General features: G+C 38.9%; 1 protein-coding gene and 1 long non-coding RNA gene across 3 annotated transcripts in view; one reads left to right on the top strand and one right to left on the bottom strand.

Annotated features, from left to right (window-relative positions):
• ATP1A3 (ATPase Na+/K+ transporting subunit alpha 3) overlaps positions 1-23,751 on the bottom strand; it is a 103,983-nt gene that overhangs the window by 31,472 nt on the left and 48,760 nt on the right. For both annotated transcript variants that reach the window (XM_053691039.1, XM_053691040.1), the window contains exons 8-12: positions 23,260-23,528; positions 20,245-20,443; positions 10,004-10,113; positions 6,433-6,567; positions 4,357-4,549 (exon numbers count right to left, since the gene is read on the bottom strand). In XM_053691039.1, coding sequence (XP_053547014.1) covers positions 4,357-4,549; positions 6,433-6,567; positions 10,004-10,113; positions 20,245-20,443; positions 23,260-23,528 — 906 coding nt within the window. The remainder of the gene's footprint in view (positions 1-4,356; positions 4,550-6,432; positions 6,568-10,003; positions 10,114-20,244; positions 20,444-23,259; positions 23,529-23,751) is intronic.
• On the top strand, positions 874-23,385 carry LOC128638912 (uncharacterized). Its single transcript, XR_008399129.1, has 3 exons — positions 874-959; positions 4,892-4,993; positions 23,252-23,385. It is a non-coding gene; the product is annotated as an uncharacterized LOC128638912 (long non-coding RNA).

Genomic DNA, 23,751 nt, shown 5'->3' with positions numbered 1-23,751 from the left:
TCAAATGTTACATTTAAAATTTTCGCATGTGGATACTCGATTTCATTATGAATAGTTGAAAACTAAAGTAACATTTGAAATCCGGAAATAACACTTGATTATCGAATTTTAATGGATTTTCATTCTTATCAACAATCGATTGTCCAAAACGAATGTCCACAGGACTATTCGTTCTACCAAACGAATTACACTTTCAGCACATTCACTCATCCCTAATGTCAAGGCCTCTGATGAATGGATAATATTGATATAATGCAGTTGAATGTTAAAATCATCTTCTTAGCTGACAAATAGTGCAACATTGTTCTTTAGTAAACACAGAGATTAAAGCAGTGGTCTCAAAGTACCGGCCCCAGGGCCAAATGCAGCCCTCAAGATAGTTTCATCTGGCCCTCCCTTGTTTAAACAAATCATTTGGGCTATCAATTTTTTTTAGGGTTCTAAGAGGTGTACCTAGTTGATGTTCTATATAGGCACTCACAGGACAAATATAAAGACAGGCATCCAGTGTAGACTTCCACCATGCACTTCATTGGGTAAAAACCTTTTACATTGCTATACAGTTCCAAGATGATCACTTCACTTGGCACTTACAAGATAAATATAGACAACTGTGTATGTCTAATGGAGACTACAACTCCCACCATGCACTACTACTTGGCTAAATGTCACTACAATTTCCTAGTATATCCAGTTTCGGAACACTTAATCAGTTTAAGCATCCCCCATGGGAGAAGAACACTTGACCAATGGCCCCCAGATACTTTGAGTTTGAGACCCCTGGATTAAAGGAACCAAGACACTAGTTTCCTCTAATAATAAAAAAAACATAATGTAGAAACCCTTTCCCTTTTACATTTAGACCATCGCTTTGACAGCTGAGAATGCTAAATGCTGTAGTTTCCCTGACTGAGCCTCCATCTGCAGCGTGGGAGGACATCTACAACAGGAGTTTGTGGGTGAGAGACACAAAGATTAGGGACTTCCCAGGGAGGAGGGTGAGATCTGTCAAATTTTTTGTTCTATGTTTAACCAAAGCAAATAGTGATGTATTATTTAGGTGTAGAAAAATAATGTGTAGCATTATCTGGTCAATGCTAAACTTAAAAAAAACTTTATTTAATAAACAATATAGCAAAAATAGTGTAAGGACAATACTGTTAATGGCAAAACTAAGAAAGAGAAAAAATAAATAAATAAGGACAATACAGGGAGTGCAGAATTATTAGGCAAGTTGTATTTTTGAGGATTAATTTTATTATTGAACAACAACCATGTTCTCAATGAACCCAAAAAACTCATTAATATCAAAGCTAAATAGTTTTGGAAGTAGTTTTTAGTTTGTTTTTAGTTATAGCTATTTTAGGGGGATATCTGTGTGTGCAGGTGACTATTACTGTGCATAATTATTAGGCAACTTAACAAAAAACAAATATATACCCATTTCAATTATTTATTTTTACCAGTGAAACCAATATAACATCTCAACATTCACAAATATAAATTTCTGACATTCAAAAACAAAACAAAAACAAATCAGTGACCAATATAGCCACCTTTCTTTGCAAGGACACTCAAAAGCCTGCCATCCATGGATTCTGTCAGTGTTTTGATCTGTTCACCAATCAACATTGCGTGCAGCAGCAACCACAGCCTCCCAGACACTGTTCAGAGAGGTCTACTGTTTTCCCTCCTTGTAAATCTCACATTTGATGATGGACCACAGGTTCTCAATGGGGTTCAGATCAGGTGAACAAGGAGGCCATGTCATTAGATTTTCTTCTTTTATACCCTTTCTTGCCAGCCACGCTGTGGAGTACTTGGACGCGTGTGATGGAGCATTGTCCTGCATGAAAATCATGTTTTTCATGAAGGATGCAGACTTATTCCTGTACCACTGCTTGAAGAAGGTGTCTTCCAGAAACTGGCAGTAGGACTGGGAGTTGAGCTTGACTCCATCCTCAACCCAAAAAGGCCCCACAAGCTCATCTTTGATGATACCAGCCCAAACCAGTACTCCACCTCCACCTTGCTGGCGTCTGAGTCAGACTGGAGCTCTCTGCCCTTTACCAATCCAGCCACGGGCCCATCCATCTGGCCCATCAAGACTCACTCTCATTTCATCAGTCCATAAAACCTTAGAAAAATCAGTCTTGAGATATTTCTTGGCCCAGTCTTGACGTTTCAGCTTGTGTGTCTTGTTCAGTGGTGGTCGTCTTTCAGCCTTTCTTACCTTGGCCATGTCTCTGAGTATTGCACACCTTGTGCTTTTGGGCACTCCAGTGATGTTGCAGCTCTGAAATATGGCCAAACTGGTGGCAAGTGGCATCTTGGCAGCTGCACGCTTGACTTTTCTCAGTTCATGGGCAGTTATTTTGCGCCTTGGTTTTTCCACACGCTTCTTGCGACCCTGTTGACTATTTTGAATTAAACGCTTGATTGTTCGATGATCACGCTTCAGAAGCTTTGCAATTTTAAGAGTGCTGCATCCCTCTGCAATATATCTCACTATTTTTGACTTTTCTGAGCCTGTCAAGTCCTTCTTTTGACCCATTTTGCCAAAGGAAAGGAAGTTGCCTAATAATTATGCACACCTGATATAGGGTGTTGATGTCATTAGACCACACCCCTTCTCATTACAGAGATGCACATCACCTAATATGCTTAATTGGTAGTAGGCTTTCGAGCCTATACAGCTTGGAGTAAGACAACATGCATAAAGAGGATGATGTGGTCAAAATACTCATTTGCCTAATAATTCTGAACTCCCTGTAGTGCCTCTTAATGGCTGACAAACATCCCCATTCAATACATCATAATTCCAGTCCAAAGTACCTTGCATAGTTTTCTGCTGAGCTTTCAAATCTTACACAGTTCCAATCCATTAGAAAACCCTGAAATAATCCACTTATCTCAAGCTTTTAAATGCACTCATATCATAGGCTTGTATGGAGATAATCTGACAGCATTATTTGAATCCATTAAAAAAAATCTACCCCCAAAAATCACCCGAGCTGCTATACAAGGTATGTGAGTATGAATTCTAGCCAAAGCCTGAAGAGGGAACCCCAACATCTTGCAGGTTTTTGTTTCTAAGTTTGTTATTAAAAGGACAGGAAAGTGATGCATTCAATTTAATGCAAAACAAAATATAATACCCAGCACTCGTTCCTCACCTATTCTCCATACACAGTACTCATATCCCACAGCTTGTCCATACCTAGCACTCGTTCCTCTCAGAGTATCCATATCTAGCATTCATTCCTCACAGATTTTCCATACTTAGCACCCATTCCTCACATATTCTCCATATATAGCACTCATATCCCACAGCTTGTCCATACCTAGCACTCGTTACTCATAGATTCTCTATACCTACTACTCATATCCCATAGCTTGTTCATACCTAGCACTCGTTCCTCACCTATTCTCCATATATAGTATTCATATCCTACATCTTGTCCATACCTAGCACTCATTCCTCACAGATTCTCCATATCTAGCACTTGTTTCTCACAGAATTTTCATACCTAGCACCCGTTCCTTACCTATTCTCCATACATAGCACTCATAACCCACAGCTTGTCCATACCTAGCACCCGTTCCTCACCTATTCTCCATATATAGCACTCATAACCCACAGCTTGCCCATAGCTTGCACTCGTTTCTCACAGATTTTCCATGCCTAGCAGCCGTTCCTCACCTATGCTCCATACATAGCACTCATAACCAACAGCTTGTCCATAAATAGCACTCGTTCCTCAAAGATTCTCCACACCCATTCCACATATATTCTTCAGACCTAGCATTCATTCCTCGCAGATTCTCCACACCGAGTAATCATTCCTCTTTTATTCTTCATACTACTCATTCCTCACAGATTCTACAGATTATCCATACCCATCATTCATTCTTTCAAGATTTTCCATACTCACAACTCGTTCCTCATATATTCACCATATGTGTCATTCATTGTCTCATTGTCTTCAGACCCCCCATAACTCATTCATGCCAAGTCTCTATTGCCCATACACGATCTCCACAGAAAGAGCTCTAGTGCTTTCTGTTTCCATATCCCCTATGCTTATGCAGCAGTCTCTATCACAACTTTCCAACATTTCCTTCTTTTGTTCTTTTCTAGATAAAGCAATCACTTGTACTCGTTTCTTCTTCTCTCCCTTTTACATACCCCAAACTCTATTTTATATTTGGGCCTACTCATATGCATAACCCAGAAGTCTTCTTGTAGAAGTCTTGCAATTAATACAGTACAATTTATTTCCATTATTAAAACAATCTGCACTTAAGTGCAACAACTTTCTAACAGCCAGCCATCCAATATATTTCTATACATACCCAGCACTCTCTCTCCCAGGCCGCCCAATTCTAGATATGCGTTCTGGAAAGCCTCTTTAAGCTCTTCATCAAGTGGCTGCTCTTTGCCCTGAACTAAGATGGTGGAACAGTTATCCAGAATCCTCTCTGGTGCACCCTTCATCACCAAAAGGTAACGGTTATCATCAGGATCGTCTGTCTCATGAATGGAAAGCTATGAAAAAATAAACATGGTAGATGATGAATACCAAAGGTGATACTCCTTGCACTGTAGTAAGATTCCCCAAAATAATTTGCATTTCTTTAACCAAGCAAGTTTTTGGCTAAATACAGATGAAACAACACAATAAGATATGGCTTAAAGGACCAATAAATACAGTAGATTTGCACAATAAACAAATGCATGATAAAAAGACAATGCAGAAGCATTTAGTCTGAACTTCAAATGAGTAGTAGATTTTTTTTAAGACAAATTTCGGTTATGTCTATTTTCACTCCTCCTGTATCATGTGACAACCAACAGCCAATCACAAATGCATATATGTATATTCTACAGCTCTGAAGATTAGGACCACTGTCTCCGCAGCCACCATCACTGCTGCCACCGGGATGAAGATAAGAAGATGATGAAGATGGAGTGCCGCCACCATTATCTTAGGTAAGTACCATCTTGGGGTTTAGTGATAGTTTTTTTTGGGGGGGGGGGGGGTTCTAAGATTAAGAATTTTTTTTTATATGGGCTGCAAAAGAGCTGGATGCCCTTTTCGGGGAACTTTGTAGATTAGTTTTTTTTAGATAGTTTTTTTTATTTTGGGGTTGAGGTGAGGGGTTAATGTTAGAAAAAAAACCTGAATCGCTTTAAGGGCTTTTAAGGGCTATTTGTTGTTTAGTTGTAAAATTTTGGGGTGTTTTTTTATTTTGGGGTATTAGAATAGGTGTAAATCTATTTTTTATTTTTGGTAATTACGTTGTTATTTTTTGCAATGTTAGTTTTCTTATTTTAGTAATGGTAGATCGTTGTTGTTTTTTGCAATGGTAGGTTTTATTTTTTTTACAGTAATTTTTTTTGGTAATGTTAGGATTTTTTATTTTAAAAAGGTAACATTAGGTTTTTTTTTATTTCACAGGTAAGTTTTTTTTTTTAAAGGTAGTTAGGTTTTTGTTTGGTAAAGGTAGGGGTAGTTTATTTTGGGGGTGTTAGGTTAGGGGGTTTAGATGTTAGTGTTTTAGTTTGTGGTTGTGGGTTGGCGGTTTAGGAGTTAATTGCATAGATGTTTAGTTTGCGATGTGAGGGTGTGGCTGTTTAGGAGTTAATAGTGTAGCTGTTTAGTTTGTAGTGTGGGGTGGTGGTGGTTTAGGGGTTTATAGTGTAGATGTTTAGTTTGCGATATGGGTGTGTGGCGGTTTAGGGGTTAATAGTGTAGATGTTTATGAACAAAAAAGATGCAGGCACTACTGGTGTGAAACTAATAAAAATGGTCCTTTATTGGGCTTGACAAAATACACAAAATCCATACGAATGGCAGACACACAGACAAGAGAGACAAACAGATGTTTAGTTTGCAATAGTGTAGTTTAGACTTTGCGATGTTGGGGCATGGAGGATTAGGGGTTAATATTGTAGTGGGGACTTTGCGGTGGGCTATGTCACGGTTTAAGGGTTATTACACTAGGGGCTTATGGTGATTCGGGTTAGCGTGCGAGTAGAGTGTTATGTTTTTGTTTTTACTTTTTTTGCTCCATTGACTTCTATGGGGCAGTAGGTTATCATGCTAGCAAAATTTTAACTTTGGCTTTTTGCACGAGTCAGGTTAGCACTGGAGTGATACGTTTTTATTTTCAACCCGTAATACCAGCCCAGCCCGACTTACTTAAACTTAACTTAAAATAAAGGAGCTGCAAATTTAGGTCATTGGCACCTTTGTGATTTGGTAGAGCTAAAGTAATGAAAGAGGGTGCATCCCCCTCCTAGATCCACAACTTACTTTTATCTGTTTTTTGCCCCCCCCCCAAAAAAAAATGATTTTGTGTGACAATCAACTTAAAAATGAACAGACATCAGGAAAACAAAGACTTAAGGGTCTGTTTCAGACTAACCTGGTATTTATTGGTGGAGTTAAAGGGGATCTCGGCCACTTTCTTGTACTTTTCTCTCATATGCTTGACAGACCCACAGGACAACTCAATGCACTTCAGGAGAGCAGATTCTGAGGCATCCCCAGCCACGTCCCTCTGTAAAAACAGCACCATGGTGACACGGAATTCTATTAGTTCTCTAAAAGAACTGCCAAGTAACTACACAGATAATATAATCACTAAGAGATATGTGTGAATCTTGGTGTAGGTCAATTTTTTCATTTTGCAAGCACATTTATCAAAGGCTGTAGAGAGCAAGACAGAAAGACAAATGATAAAAATAATTGTATTCTAAATTCAGTATTCAGACTATCTTCCAGTACATTATACTATTTCCATCATGTTTTATAAATTCAATACTAATGTTAAAGCATGTCAGATTTCATTAAGGCTTAAAGGGATACTAAACCCAAATTGTTTTCTTTCATGATTCAGATAGAGCATGCAATTTTAAGAAACTTTCTAATTTACCCCTACTATAATTTTTTCTTCATTCTCTTTGTATCTTTATTTGAAAAGCAGGAATGCAGGCTTAGGAGTCGGACAATTTTACGTTCATGTAGCCACCAATAAGCAAGCATAACACAGGTTCTGAACCAAAAATGGGCCGGCTCCTAAGTTATACATTCCTGCTTTTTTTTTTTTTACCATTTAAATGTTTTATTGATTTTAATGTCATAGATACATTGTAAGATAATTAACATTTTCAACAAAGCATAACAGAACAAAAAACAACTTTAAGTAAAGTGCTCCGATCAGATTTGATAAGTCTCGGTAGGCCTAAAGTTCGGGGAGAACTTTCCTGGGCACGTCAGGGTGACGTGGGTTCCCGCGTGTATATCCAGTTAGGAACTGGCTTTTTCTATTGAACAGAGTTCTTTTACTTTAAGCAAGGTTTATCAATTTGAATAAATACAATGAATATCAATATTGTACTTTCTATTACAAAAATATAGAGTAACCAGTATCCATTTTGTGCAATTAATATAACATAATTATTTGTGTTATTGTATAGTGTCTCATCGTCTCAAGTTGTGTGTCTTTGTTCCCAAATGTATAAAACGTCTGAAATAAAGTCTTGTTTACCTACAAAAGTTTAATGTAGTTTTTCTAGCTCTAGAACATGGTCACATTCCTGCTTTTTTTTTCCAATAAAGATAGCAAGAGAATGAAGAAAAATTGATAATAGGAGTAAATTAGAAAGTTGCTTAAAATTGCATGCTCTATCTGAATCATGAAATAAAAGCTTTGGGTTTAGTATCCCTTTAACTGTGGTGGTGCATACAATGTAAAATATCTTAATTATTTATTAAAGGGCCATAATACCCAAATGTTTAAACACTTGAAAGTGATGCAGTATAGCTGTAAAAAGCTGACTAGAAAATATCACCTAGACATCTCTATGTAAAAAAGGAAGATATTTTACCTCAAAAGTTTCTCAGTAGCCACATCCCATTTTAAAGGACTTCTAAGCAACAAATCAGTAGGTCTCTCCCGGGACAGCGGAAGGAGCGAGCTTTCGTGCACACTCATCTTATTTCCCTATTCAGTGTAAGGAAGCTTACAATGAAATCTCATGAGTGTTAAGTGAAATCTCATGAGATCACAGTAAAAGAGTTCATGACCTCAGCACTGCTGATGCTGATTGGCTGCTGTTCATTTCTTCATATTTTTTTTTTAACCTGCAGCTGGGCTGCCGCTGAGTATAACTTTTTACACAGAACTTACTCTGCTGCGCTGAGGAAATTTTGAGGTAAAATATCTTCCTTTTTTACATAGAGATGCTCAGGTGATATTTTCCTGTCAGCTTTTTACAGTTATGCTGCATCAGTTTCAAGTGATTTAGCATATGAGTATTATGTCCCTTTAATATCTCTGCAAGGCAGCAGGATTTGGCATCAAAAGTGTTTTATGCAATTACAGACGGAAGAGTAGCAAGTTCAGGACTCATTTGTAGAATGAGAAGACTAGATGGGCTTTCAGGTTGTTATCCATGGTCAGAATCTATGCATTTGTGGTATGTCCAGTATGCAATTTATGAAGATTTCATGGGCCTAAATCACTACACTTTTGATGTTAATGGTGAAAATTACTCTGTTTTAAGATTATGTTGGAATGCCCCATTAACTAATAAGCAGTGCTCCCTCTTAGGCCAGTTTTGTGAGCATCCCAACAGTTAATTAGAGCAATTAGCAAACACTACAAAATGCAGACTGCAATTTATGGTTCCCTTATTAACTGTTTCACTGCTGGACTGCTCACAAAACTGGCCTTTAGAGGGAACACTGCTAATAAGTAGGGATGGGCGAATGTGTAAATTTCCGAATTCGAATGTTAGAACGAATGTAATTACCGAAATTCGAATTATAAATCCGAATGTTGATAAGAACGAATATTCTTAAAAATTCTAATCGAATGCTATTTACAGTTTTCGAATGTCACTTTCGAATTCGAATGTTTATAATTATATCAAATGTCCACATTCGAAATTTCGAATTAAACATTCTATTTAACAAATACTATTCAGAAGTTCAATAGCTCATGTGGTAGGGAATCTAGTAAATTGATACATAATAGATACATATATATAATTTTGAATGTTTCTATATAGAATATTCCATAATTAGAATATTACATTTAAAGAAAACATTAGAAATACTATTACAAATATAAATTCAAATTTTTTCGAAACTAATATTTTCGAATGTAATCGTAAAATTTGAAACCGAACATTTGAAAATCGAATGCTAGAATGTTATGTAAACATTCGAAATTCGATTTGAACAAATGAATGTGTTAAAATTCGTTTCATTTTTCGAATGTTGCAAAACATTCGCCCATCCCTACTAATAAGATGTTTTTTTTAATATTCTTAGCCTGCTTATTTCCATCTGAAGTTAACCTCTTGGTACCACCATATAATATGCTGCCTGTAAGTACTGCCACTTAATATACTATTGCCAGATATTTATTGTATTAACGTGACATTATGTCTGATTAAATAGCAGACTCATTTCTGTCCTTTCTTAATATTATCCAACTTCACTTTGAATACTAGTTACATACTACAAACCACCCCATGACATACATAGTGACACACACTGTCATATATACCAACATATCATGAGTAACATACACAACACAGTGTAATACAGACATCAACATGCAATGACGTACCCACAAACACTGTCACCCAAGGCAAAATTTGTTAATAAACAAAGAATTCAAATGTCTAGGGGTACCATCACTTAAAGGGTAATTTATCTGAAATTGTCATATGACTTTGTGATCAATTTCCAATTATCTTAATTATGTTCTACTGCAGCCAATCAGGGGTCTTAGTTAGAAATATGTTTTTTATTGAGTGTTTAATATTTAGTAAAATCTGGTAAAAAGCAGTGAGGCTAAAGATCTTATCTTGGAAAATAAGGATACATCAAGATTCACACTCTCTTATAAACCCAGCTATACACAGAGAAAAAACAAACTATAAAAACACAGAGATACACAGCTGATGGGATGTGGCATGTACCTTTAGTACAGGAATATTATCATTTCCTGCTTTGAACACAGCTCGGTTACACAGAGCAGCTATGCGAGCCAAGGCCACCCAGGTAGGAGAACTCTTATCAAATGATGCACCTGAAATAAAGATGGGAGCATACATTCATCATCAAGATGAGAGAGAAACAAGTGGTGAAAAAGAGGGAAGAGTGTAGGGAAGACAGTGTGTATATGGAACAGGATTGTGTCAATAGGAATAAAAGGTTGGAGAGAAGTGGTAAAATGAAAATGAAGCAAAGTAAAAATCTCCAAAAAACGTAGGCCTAGTGCATTGGTGCCCTTTTTAGTAAAGTAGATGGAAACATAAAAAACATATTTATGCAATATTCATATTTAATAAAGTGTTATACTGTGTATTTGCGGTAAAAATGTCACATTCCAAGGTTCTAAACATTAGGGAATATGTTCTAAGTATTTCTAAATAGATATTCCTATATATATATATCTGTATATATCTATACCTATATATTTTCATGTATATATATATATATATATATATATATATATATATATATATATATATATATATATATATATATATATATATATATATAGGTATAAATATATATTGTACCAACAAAAATCAGATATATGTAGAAATATTTATTTATGAATAAATAGAGCATATTCTTCTATTTGAAAAACATTGGAATGTGCAATATTTTCATGTTGGGTTAGCGCACATGAGAATATGCAAACGGGTTTGCGCGCGAGTAGGGTGTTAGTTTTTTTCCACTTTTTTTGCTCCATTGACCTCTATGGGGGAATACGTGAACTTGCACATGATATTTTAACTTTGTTTTGTTTGCGCTCCTCGGGTTAGCACTCAAACGAAAACAGTTTAGCCAAAGAGCACAAAGAGCTTACTTCTAGCACAGCTAATTAGCACTCCACTCGTAATCTGGCCCAAAATGTCCAAAATTAAATGAAAGAGAACAAAACAGAGAAAGTATGGTGTGGATTTACAATGTTTGAAATGCAACGGATAAACATTAAACAGAAGGGGGGGCGGAGCTAGACACTGAAGAGAAAGGATGTGTGCTTCATAGCTCCATCCGACATATACTCTAAAAGTTTGAAAACCTGACCTAAACAACCTGATCTTTCTAAAATTTGTTGTCATCTGCACTCTACAGACAGCTTAGCACCTATTAGCTAAGTTACGGAGGAGACCTGCTAACTATACTCCCGAGGGACGGGGCTCCGCTCTGGAGTGGACACCATCTGCGCCATATCCATTGAGGCCCGATTGATCCAATAGATCACACACTTCTCATCTGTAGATAAGCCTCTCACGACCGACAAAGACCTGCACCTACTAGCGGCTCACATTGTGAGGACAGGAATCTAGACCAGATCATCTGTTTACAGAAGGACTCCAGTGGTATTTGCCGCCCGTCCCTCTAGCCTGCAGCTAGAGGGACACACTTCAGACAGACATGAAGCGCTTGGAGGTAGCACCACAGTTGCCGCACCAGTCATCCACATGACCGGATCCAAAACTAATTCCATCTAGCTATGCCCGGAGGGCCGGGACCCGCTCTGGGCGTGAGACAAACTAAAAAATAAGGCTTTCTCTTGATGCTCAAGCCCTAGCTAGTGCGACAAGGCCGGAAGACGCACCGCTAGGCCTAACTTCACTGCTCATTCCAGACAGAGGGTAAGTGGGCCTACAACCCAGTTGATTTCTGCATTAGCCCCTACACTATCTCAATTTACAAGAACCTGAGCCCTGATTTAGCCACTTAAAATATCAGGCGATTACCTCCAGGCACCGCAATTTATACCCAATCCTAAAACAGCTTTATCAGCCGTATACCCTATAGGCCCACCCGGCTTATCTTAACAGAAGGCACTACAGAGCATCCACTCTCCTCCTTTTCCCACCTACCAGCTATAGGTGGGTCATATCCCCTTTACCCTTTCCTCACTTCGCTGATAGGAGGCACAATCCCCAGGAGAGTGCTGCCAACCCTAACGGGTACATCTGCACAAAAGCAAATACTACTAATAATAGGCATCCTGCCTAAACTGCCGCCTATGCCCAACTAAATGTGGGCCTCTGAGAAGGGGTATGGCCACAGCATCTAATACTCTAAGGCCTATAAGCTACACTAATGGAGTAAACCTGATCTAATTTTATGTATAGCTGACATACTTGACATACTTGCACCAAGCTACAGGCAGGATTCCAGACCCACTGGTCAAAGTGCCAATTAGACATATAGCTCTGCTGAGTCCTACACTTGCTACAGATTCTCATTATATGTCTTCCACACCTACTAGACAAACTGCCCCAAACATGGCACATAACCAGAGGAAGAAAACAAAGCCATCTAATTCGCAAAAGAAAACTGTACTTGACCACTTTCATCTCACCTCTTCAATCCAACAGGATGGATCAGAAGATGACCTCTCTGACTCTAACACCCGCTTTGAAAACCAATTAAAGGGATAGTATACTGTAAAATAGTTTTTCCCTTAATGTGTTTACAATAGCTTTTTTTACCAACTGCGGAGTAAAAAATGTATGAAAATTAGCTTTTTAAGGTTTATTTCTGTATATTAAAGCTCTGATTTTGTGTTTTGTAGCCACAGCCTAATAAAATGGGTTGAGCTTGTAGGTATAATCAGATCTCATTACTGTATCACATTGTGCACATATACCTGCTTCTTTATCTTATATCTGTCCTTAAAACAATCACCAATACTTTGAGAGAACAATGGAAAATCAACATTTTATTACCTTATCTCTGCTTTATCACACTGGGAGTGTAATTTCTTCTGCTGGCTGTGTTTACAAAGCTTATCTATAGCTGGTACGCGCGGCCACAAACTTTCAGAATAGGTGGGGATACCACATGCTAAATTAACAATTTCAAATGCCAATATAAGGGTAAAGGAGCTACTTGTAAACAATTTAATAAACTCCAGCAGGTAAAGTGGATCATTGGGAACAAATTAAAGGGGAGAAAATGTTTGAGTAAACTGTCCCTTTAAGGTCCTCACTATTGCCAACCCACAATAACAATGTGGATACAACAGAGGATTCCTCACCACTGATTGATACCATTAAACATCTTTTAGCAGGCCATCATGAATCCCTGTCAAAGAAGTTTGAAAAGTCATGTGCTGACTTAAAAAGAGACATTGCAACTATAGGAGAAAGAACAGATGTTTTGGAGAGGAAACAAGAAGACCTAATAATTGATCACACAAACCTCTTATCCTACTCTGAGGATTTAGTCTCCCAAATTTCCTCACTAGAGGCCAAGCTTGCAGATCTGGAAGAAGATCTAGGAGGAACAACTTGTGGATCAGAGGCACTCCAGAGACTGTGCTCCTTCCAGATCTAGAAAACTACTTAAATAGCTTTTTACAGAACTTATCCCAAAAGCATCTGACACTGACCTGCTTATAGATAGAGCCCAAAGATTGGCCAGACCACGTAATATTTCCTTAGACAAGCCCAGACATGTGGTACTCAGGCTACACTACTACTCCTTTAAAAACAAGCTCATCAGCATTGATATGAAGACCAAAACCCTCACAGAAACATTTGAACAAGTTCAGATCTTTCCAGACCTATCGGCATGCACTTATGTTCACTTTAAGGCCTATCCCAACCTAGAAATAGGACCTTCATCACCCATATAGGATTGACTTTGGCAACTTTTGCACTAAAGGTCATTTAAATAATGATGCCACAGTAGGCCCTTCTCCACCACACTTTATGTATATATGTATACTTATTCCTGTGTTACCCAGGGGACCCAGCAATGGTATCCCCAGGACAACCTCGGGCAGTGCAAATTTGCGCTGACCACTCATTCAAACTATGTGATATTCATGGAATGTACCTATGATTTACTTACTGCAGATATGTTTCCTGATTCCACCCTACCTAATTGTCCCCCCTCCCTCTCCTCCTCCCTTACTCTTTTCTCTCTTCCCCCCTCTCCCCCTTTTTTTTCCCCTCCTCCAGACTGGTATCTCTGACTAACACAGACTTAAAATAGATGAGTAAATGGCTACACTAACATTATTTACCTTTAATACCAATGAACTGAATACACAGACGAAGCGGAGCCTACTCTTACGATATCTGAAAAAATGTAAGTCAAACGTTGCATTCATACAGGAGACCCACTGGACAGACTCCACCCCACATATGCTTAAGTCTACCCTTTACCCGACCTGTGAAAAGGCTTCTTTCTCAAAAAAAGAGAGAGGAGTAGCAATACTTGGAAGAAGAAGCAAGATGTGGAAGGCAGTTATATAATAATTGTATGCCAGCTGAATAATAGTATGCACACACTAGTCAATGTCTACGCCCCCAATGACCACAAAGATACATTCTTAAGACAACTACTACTCAAAGTAGAACAAATTAAAAGAAGCTCCCTTCTAATTGGTGGAGACTTTAACTTCACATCGGACCCCTTATTAGATAGAAGGTGTAATGCTCATGTAATATTCCTTTATCAAACCAAAATTGGCCAGTAGTATTCTTATCCCGACGTCAAGTGGAGTGATAGAAAATATCCCAGAGCAGAGAAAGTTTATAAAATGAGGCAAGCAGTACTCACAGTAGGCAGGGCAGTCCTTAGCGGTAATAGGAAGGAAATCCGTCAGTATAGCAGTTCAGGGGGAAACCAATAGAAGGACCAAGAACATGCAGGAAATAAGGATATCATCCAGGTAGACAATGATAGTGCGATTGAGGAGGTCATGGAAGACATCGTTGACAAATGTCTGGAAGACTGCAGGGGCATTACACAGCCCAAAGGGCATTACGAGGTATTTGTAATGCCCTGATCTTGTATTGAAGGCGGTCTTCCATTCATGCCCTGGGAAGATACAGATCAGATTGTACGCCCCACGAAGGTCCAACTTGGTGATAAAGGAATGGAATAGCGATTCTTGATAGTGATGCTGTTTAAGGCCCTGTAGTCAATACAGGGTCTAAGCCCACCATCCTTCTTACTGACAAAAAAGAAGCCAGCCCCGGCAGGAGAGGAGGAAGGGCGAATGAAACCTTTAGCTAGGTTCTCTTGAATATACTCCTCCATGGACCTGGTTTCAGCTTTGGAGAGTGGATAAGTCCTCCCTTTAGGAAGTGGGTCTCCGGGAAAGAGGACAATTTTGCAGTCGTAAGGATGGAGGGGTGGCAGCATGTCAGCTGCTTTTTATTCAAACACATCTGTGAAATCCGTATATACTGAGGAAAGACTTGAAGTGGTCTGTAGACTGGCTATGGGGATATGGAGCAGAGGAGTAACCTTAGCAAGGCAGGAGTGAAAGCAGGATGTACCCCAGGAGGCCAACTGTTCCAGTCGAACTATGGATTGTGTATACGAAGCCAAGGAAGACCAAGGATGACAGGTTGTGCTGGAGAATGAATGACATCAAATTGCAACTGTTCGGTATGAAGGATTCCCACAGTCAGGGTTAGGGGTGCTGATTTGAAATGGATTAACCCTGAACCAAGGGGAGTGCCATCCAGAGTAGTTATTTTGAGATAATGTCTTTTCTGCAGATGAGGTAACCTTGCCTGAATCATAAAACAGTGATCCAGAAAATTTCCAGCTGCCCCTGAATTAACAAAGGCTTGAGCATGGACAGAATTCTGAAGGAAGGTCAGGGTAACAGGTACCAGTATCCGAGAGGAATAAGGAATTTAGTAGTGACCACGCTTAGCGGTACCCCAGTATTATCCTCTAAGCATTGGCTTTTCCCGGCAAAATATCACAGTTCTTAAGCTGGTGTGAATTATAACCACAATATAAACATATTCTCAATCTCCTTCTTCTCTGTCTTACGGATTCAGAGGGCTTGATGGAGGAGAGATCCATGGGTTCCTCTACAGAGGTGTTTGGAGGTGCTGAAGGGGTAGAGGATAGTCTAGATACCGGACGAGTAAGAGGACGAGAGGGAAGGATTCTGTCTCTCTCAGCTTGTCTCTACTGGAAGCGAGAATCTAGACTGATACAAAGGGATATAAATTCATCCAGGGAAGAAGGAACATCACAATAAGTAAGTTCGTCCTTGATGCGTTCATGCAAACCTCTCCTAAAGGCCGCCTTGAGGGCACTACTGTCCCAACTGGTCTCAAGTGCCAAGGTGCGAAACTCGATGGCATATTGTGCCACAGTCCTATTGCTCTGACCGAGATCCAAGAGAGAGTTTTCTGCAGCAGAAGCACGGCCAGAAGTCCCAAACACAGAAGATAATGCAGTAATGAAAGCATCAGCATAGTTCAGGAGTAGAGCACTCTGTTCCAAAAGGGGAGAGACCAAGGCCAGGGACTTGTCTTTCAATAAAGAAATGATAAAGGGACCTTTGACTGATGAGAATGGAAGGTGTGAGGATCATTGTGAAAGTGCAGCCTGCACTGGTTAAGTAAACAGCTACAGTCAGTAGTACCATCGTACTTTTCAGGCAAAGGTATCTGGGTATGTTTCCGTAAGCAGGGGAAGAGGATGCAGCACTGGCAGCTGTGACTGGATGCGCAACAACAGGAGTAGCATTCTTTTCTGCAACCAATGCGGAGAGCATAGCGGATATAGCCTCTAGTTTAGAGTCCACATTCTGCAAGTGTACGGTATGGGTTTCCAGCATCTGTCCCTGAAGATGGACTGCTCTTGCAACCTCATTCGGATCCATGGCCAAAGTATAATGTAATGCTCATGGGATATTCCTCTATCAAACCAAACTTGGCCAGTAGTTTTCTTATCCCGGCGTCAAGTGGAGTGATAGAAAATATTCCAGAGCAGAGAAAGTTTGTAAAATGAGGTAAATAGTACTCACAGTAGGCAGGGCAGCCCTTAGCAGTAATAGGAAGGAAATCCGGCAGTTCAGGGGAAAACCAATAGAAGGAACAGGCAGGAAACAGCAACCAAGGGAAATCCAACAGTATAACAGTTCAGGGATAAACCAATAGAATGGTCAGACAAGTAGAGTTTAGCAGCAGTATATCAATCCAGCAGTTTAGGGGTTAACAGGCTGAGTAGTCAAACAAACAGAGTTCAGCAGCAGTATATCAGTCCAGCAGTTTAAGGGTTAACAGGCAGAGTGGTCAAACAAACAGAGTTCATCAGCAGTATATCAGTCCAGCATACAGTAATAATAACACCCAGGAGCACACTAAGTAACACCTATACTTGGGCAGGGGTAGCAGGAAAATGAGAGACTTACATAGGCGCAGGATTCGCATCACAGCTCCAGGACCGGCATCAGGAAGGAGGAGACGTGCGACGATGACGTAATCGTCACACGCTCAGAGGAACCGCCGCATCAGTGGCAACAGCCAGAGCCTCCCTGGCAACAGCCAGAGCGATGTGGCTATGCGATGAGGCGATGTGAGGCAGCGTGACAGACGGTCCCACAAAGACTCACCACCAGACTCCAAAACTGTCCTACTCTCTAAGAGATTTAGGAATACCATGAACGTGATTACACATTTTATTTGATGCCACATCACTCATACTTGCGTATAGTCACAATTTTTAGTGATCCCTGGACTTTAGACAAAGTTAAAATAGCAAAGATAGTGATCTGCCCTTGGTCTGACCATGACATGGTAAATGTTATCTTAAACCCTACTACTCCAGCTGGACTTACTCAATCTTGGCGACTGGCAGACTACTTAATTAAAAAACCCTGGACTTCGGAGACAGAAACTGACTTAAAAGAATACTTTCAACTTAATGACAATGGACAGATAACCAATGACACCTTGTGGGCCTCCATGCAGGCATATATTAGAGGGACTTTACTTAAAAGAGAAACCTAACTGAAAGGAGAGAATGGAGCCACACTGGCCCAGCTATTTGGAGAACTTAGGAATTTAGAGCAGAAGAATAAAAATAAACCTAACCCATCTTTAGCCTCCCACATAGGGGAAATTAGGGCTGAAATCACATCCAAAGAAACAATCAGAATCCAAGATTCTCTACTAAAACGGAAGAAATTGTTCTATTATCAAGGAAACAGGGCAGATAGAATGCTAGCCAACAAACTTAGAGCACGTACTAAAGCTACTAGAATACAGAAAATACACTCTGGAAATCACATAGTACATGTACCTAAAGACATAGGTGAAGCTTTCATGTCCTACTATAGCTCCTTATAAAATCTTGACTCCCATCCGGATACTAAAAAAAACAGATAGTCACGCCATATCAAACTTTCTATCCTCACTCAACCTCCCGAAACTAGACGAGCAAAAGACTAGTCACCTCTTGGACCCTTTTACTAACCATGAGATTAAGATAGCCATTAAAATGCTTAAACTCCATAAAACCCCCGGCCCTGATGGCTATACACCCCTATTCTACAAAACTTATGCTAATATACTGATCCCATACCTACAGAGACTATTTTCTAGGACTCTTGCGACGGGTTCCCTGTCTCATGAGTTCCTAGAAGCATCAATACTGACAATCCCAAAAGAGGGAAAATACCCCTCCTACTGTCAGAGCTACCGGCCTATTTTGTTGATTAACACGGACATTAAGATCTTCACCAAAATTTGGGCAAATAGACTGAATCCAATCCTTCCAGATGTGATACATAGAGACCAAGTAGATTTTTTTTACCAACCATCAAGGCACTGACAGTACAAGATGACTACTCAATATATTTACAGAGACAGATAGACTGCAGAGACCCCTCCTGACCCTGTTGTTTGACGCAGGAAAGGCGTTTGACAGGGTTCGGTGGGAGTACCTGACAGTGGTGCTGGAGACAGTGGGGCTACCTAAACCCTTCAGAGACCTCTACTCCAATCCTACTGCCAGGGTTAAAGGATTGGGTTTTTGCTCGCAACCATTTGCACTACAAAATGCGATAATGATGGAAGACAGGTTTACAAGGTCATAAACCATTAACGATGCACTACCAATACTTACTAAACTGCCTCTCTATTACAATAACTCACAGCATTATTGCATGGTAAGCAGACTTACAGAAAGATATCCTCCCTAAACAGTGGACGTTGGCCATCACCTACAACAGACGAGCCATACACTGCATAAAACTCTTTGAGCTGTATTACAAATTACTTACAAGGTGGCACTGGGTCCCAAGCAGACTACACAGAATATCCCCTAACCACCCAGTGCTATGCTGGAGAAACTGTGGTGACAGAGGAGATGATAACCATATCTGGTGGAGGTGCCCAAATATTAAGCAACTATGGTCGGAGATACTCTGCTTGTGTACACAGCTCTCACTACCAGCTGATAAAGGCCCGAGACCTACCTATTACACTTAGACATCCCCAAAATGCCTAAGGCTCGAAAATACCTCTTTATCTATATTTTAATGGCAACCAAGCTAGTAATAGCGAGACATTGGAAGCAGCAAACATCTGCCTCACTGCACAAAGTCATTGAGCTGTTATCCTATATTAGAACAATGGAAGAGGCAGTATTCCTGAACAGAGGAATATTAGATCTCCATTCAGAAATCTGGGCCCCCTGGGAAGCTCTTGCGCACACCCCCAATCCTAAAAATGTTACAGCCTGAATCTGACCACCTCCCCCCCCTTTTTTCTCTCTCTCTCTTTTCCTTTCAACCCCTGATTTCTGGACACTTGAAATCATACCTGTATATTGCTTTTATTCTTGATCAATCATAAAAGTTAGAAGAGCTATGTAACCTAAGCTCTCAAGATTATATGTTCCACCAAGTTAAACCTCACACCTATGAACTGTTTGACAAGAGGACTTAATATAAACCATGTACAGTACATGGTTTGCAAAAAATTACATAGCCTATCATGGTCCTCAGTCACATATGTTAAATAAGAAAACTGAGGAATTATATTTTTGACTGTTGCTCCTTTCCTCTATCCCAGCAACACCCCTTCAAAAAGAGGAAAAGGGACACTAGTAAGACATTATCTCACTTAATTCTGTAATACTATATAACATTAATAGAATCACCTAAATATGTCTTATGATTATGTACCTGTTTTATTTGTACTAATATTAATGCCTCAATAAAAATTATACTTGAAAAAACAAAACAAAACACTGAACAGAAGATGAAAAACAGAAAACATATGAGATGGAAAAAGAAAAACATGATGTTGAGACAACACAGGTAGATTGAAGGGAAACAGAATTTACTGTAAAACCCTAGTAACATAAATGTAACATGTACAGACTATATGTGTGTTACATTAAATTCATGCTCCCTCACCTGACTGGTCCTCTGTGGTGTCAGCTTCATGGATTTGGTTATCAAACCACATATGAGCAACAGTCATACGGTTCTGAGTGAGGGTCCCAGTCTTATCAGAGCAGATAGTAGAGGTAGATCCCAGGGTTTCTACAGCTTCAAGATTCTTAACCAAACAGTTCTTCCTGGCCATGCGCTTGGCAGTTAGAGTAAGACACACCTGGGTGCAACAAAAGCAGTACATTAACTTTTCATTCATCACTCAGTTGTATCACTACTTATTGATTGGCAAAGATATGCTCAAATCTAATTGTAAAGTTTATAGTAGGGCTCTAAAACAGATCATGCCCGTTTTATATGCTTGCTTAGTATGCCTGATTCCATGACAGATCTGTACTAAAGTCATGAAGAACAGACCTGCGATGGTCTAGCTAGGGTCTCGCTTTAAACTATAGTCATTCACTCATCTTTGGAACCATAAGGATTAATAAATCAGTTTAACAATATTGAAACTGATTTACATGCATAGGCGTCATATATTATTTGCAAAGCTTACAGATAATCAGATATTTATCAAGTCATAAATGGAACACCTTGTCTGAATTATGATTGTTGTTCCTTTATATTTAAAGAGGTGAACGTCATCTGTATATGTTAATATGTCAAGATATTAAAAAAGATTGTAACTGAGAAGATTTATGCCTTTGTGGCGTCACCAGCATAGAGTGACATCATCACACCAATACTTCCCCCTTGCTTAATGATCTAAAAAAGATTGCTGTACCTAAAAGCCCAGGCAAATGGCAAACTGCCTCCCATAGAAAGTAATGCAGCTCTATAGTATGAATCTTGCAGGGAAGAAGGAATGTGACAGAAATCACGCAGAAACTTTTTTTAAGCATCTAAGAATCAAATGATACTATTTTCAGCATAGTTTACCATGGATGATCTACTAGTCTAGCATACACAACTTCTCTAGCAGTGCAATAAGATCGCTGCATATTTTGAAACAAAACAGCTCACAATGTTTACATTGTACATAAAAGGGAAACCCACACATTTTCTTTTGTGATTCAGAGCGTATCCTTTTAAAAAAAGTTTTCAATTTATTTCTATAATCAAATTTGTTTGTTCCCATGATATTCTGTGTTGAAGAGATACCTGGGTAGGCACCTGGAGCACTACATATGGCAGTAAATAGTGCTGCTATCTAGTGCTCTTGCCAATGGATAACTTTGTTGCAAAACTGCTGCCATATAGTGCTCCAGAAATGGGCCGGCTCCTAAGCATATGTCTATGCTTTTCAACAAAAGATATCAAGAGAATGAAGAAAAAATGATAATAGAAGTAAATTAGAAAGTTGTTTAAGACTGCATTCTCTATCTCTTTGGCTTTCAAACCTGTACTCAGGCCTCCCTAACAGTCCACATTTTGAGGATATCTGAACTGGAGCACAGGTTTGTCACTGAGAAATGATAGACTAATAGGAAGACATAACTTTCAATAGGTTTAAATTAAAACTAATATCTTTGAGTATATCACACACTCGTATATGACCACCTTAAAGGAAAATAAGTATAAAAAGGGGATAGACCACCAAGCCCCTTCGAATACTGCCTACAAATTCATTGTTACAAGTAAAGTCTATTAGTGGTTTGAGTGCAGTTATGGAGCAATTCGCTACGGTTGTCCCATCATATTATTGCCACTGAAACAAAAGATCCCTACATAGGTAAGAAGGACTTACCTTGTCTTTGTTCTATTGGTATCTTTTGTTGAAAAGCAGGGATGTAAGCTCACTAGATGCCAGCACTATTCCCTGTCATGTAGTGCTCCAAACACATACCTAGGTATAGGTATCTCTTCAACAAAGAATACTAAAGGAATGGATCAAATTTGATAATACAAGTAAATTGGAATCATTTTTAAAATGTTATGCTCTGACTGAATCACAAAGGAAAATGTTGGGGTTTTATATTCCTTTAACTTAGTAATTTATCAAGCAAAAGGTTTGATCACAGTTGAGCTTGTTTTAGAAAGGTAACAATTTCTAAACTTAAAGGGACAGTAAAGTATAACAGTGGCAAAGTTCAGTACATTATAACAAGTGCATAACAAATTTTATAATCACAATTTTTGGGGTACTCAGTAATAAGTCAAAAAGTGTTGGGTTTATCAAAACCTTTAAAGGGACATGAAACCCAATTTTTTTCTTTCATGATTTAGAAAGAGCATGCAATTATAAACAACTTTCTAATTTACTTTTATTATCTATTTTGCTTCATTCTCTTGATATGCTTTGCTGAAAAGCATATCTAGATATGCTTAGTAGCTGCTGATTGGTAGCTGCACATAGATGCCTCCAGTGATTGGTTCACTGTGTGCATTGCTATTTCTTCATTAAAGTATATCTAAAGAATAAAGCAAATTAGGTAATAGAAGTAAATTGGAATGTTGTTTAAAATTATATTCTCTACCTTAATCATGAAAGAAAATGTTTGGGTATAGTGTCCCTTTAAGCTGTAGAATTTGATAATTGAAAAATAGCCCAATAAATGTAATAATTATCACACATTTAAAATGTGACAACAGAAATGTGACTGGCTCATATTAAGTATAAGATAATGTTTTCCCGTAAATGCCATTAATTAATGCCATTAATTAATAAAAATGTCTAATTGTGACCATATCAACATTCACAAAGCAGCCGTTAACATGATAATAATTATCAAATGATAGATATGATCAACCCCAGAATTTGAAATATGTTTATTTAACTGCTCAAAAGAAAGTGTAGAGCTTCTTTGTCATCCTAATTTCCTGGAACATTAGCTAAGTGTTAAGTAGTGGTTGATTAGGAATTTACACTTTTCTCTATCACAGATATTTTAACGTGCTTGAATAAATTATCAGATGCGGTTCACACAAACGTAATAACCGAGAAATAAATCTGCTCCATCTCTTGCGCTGCAGCAGTCATTTGAAACCTTCCCCCATAGAACTCATAACCAAGGGTTTTTTTCCCCAGAAACTCACAGTGACAGTGGCCAGCAGCCCCTCTGGTACATTAGCCACAATGATGCCGATAAGGAAGATGACGGCCTCCAGCCAGCTATAGCCCAAAATGATAGAGAGAACGAAGAAGGAGATACCAAGGAAGACAGCCACACCGGTGATCAGGTGAATGAAGTGTTCAATTTCCTTGGCTATTGGAGTCTTTCCTACCTCCAGTCCAGAGGCCAGGGTAGCGATACGACCCATCACTGTCCTGTCCCCTGTAGCGATAACCACTCCACGAGCTGTGCCTGTAGATTACCCACAAAGGTTACTATCAGACTTACGTAGACATTTTCATTCATTGTTTTGACATGTCAAATATCATAATCCAAAAATTCAACTGCAATTTATCACATATGTCAGCAATTAAGCACTATATTGCAAAAGACTGTGCACAAAAGAAATGGTTTAAAATAATTTAAAAGGATATTTTATTGCAAAAGTTACATGCTCCCATTCATTAGAGTGTGT

The sequence above is a fragment of the Bombina bombina genome, chromosome 8 (assembly GCF_027579735.1).
Source record: "Bombina bombina isolate aBomBom1 chromosome 8, aBomBom1.pri, whole genome shotgun sequence".
Lineage (NCBI taxonomy): Eukaryota > Metazoa > Chordata > Amphibia > Anura > Bombinatoridae > Bombina > Bombina bombina.
This window is presented reverse-complemented; position numbering and strand designations above follow the sequence as displayed.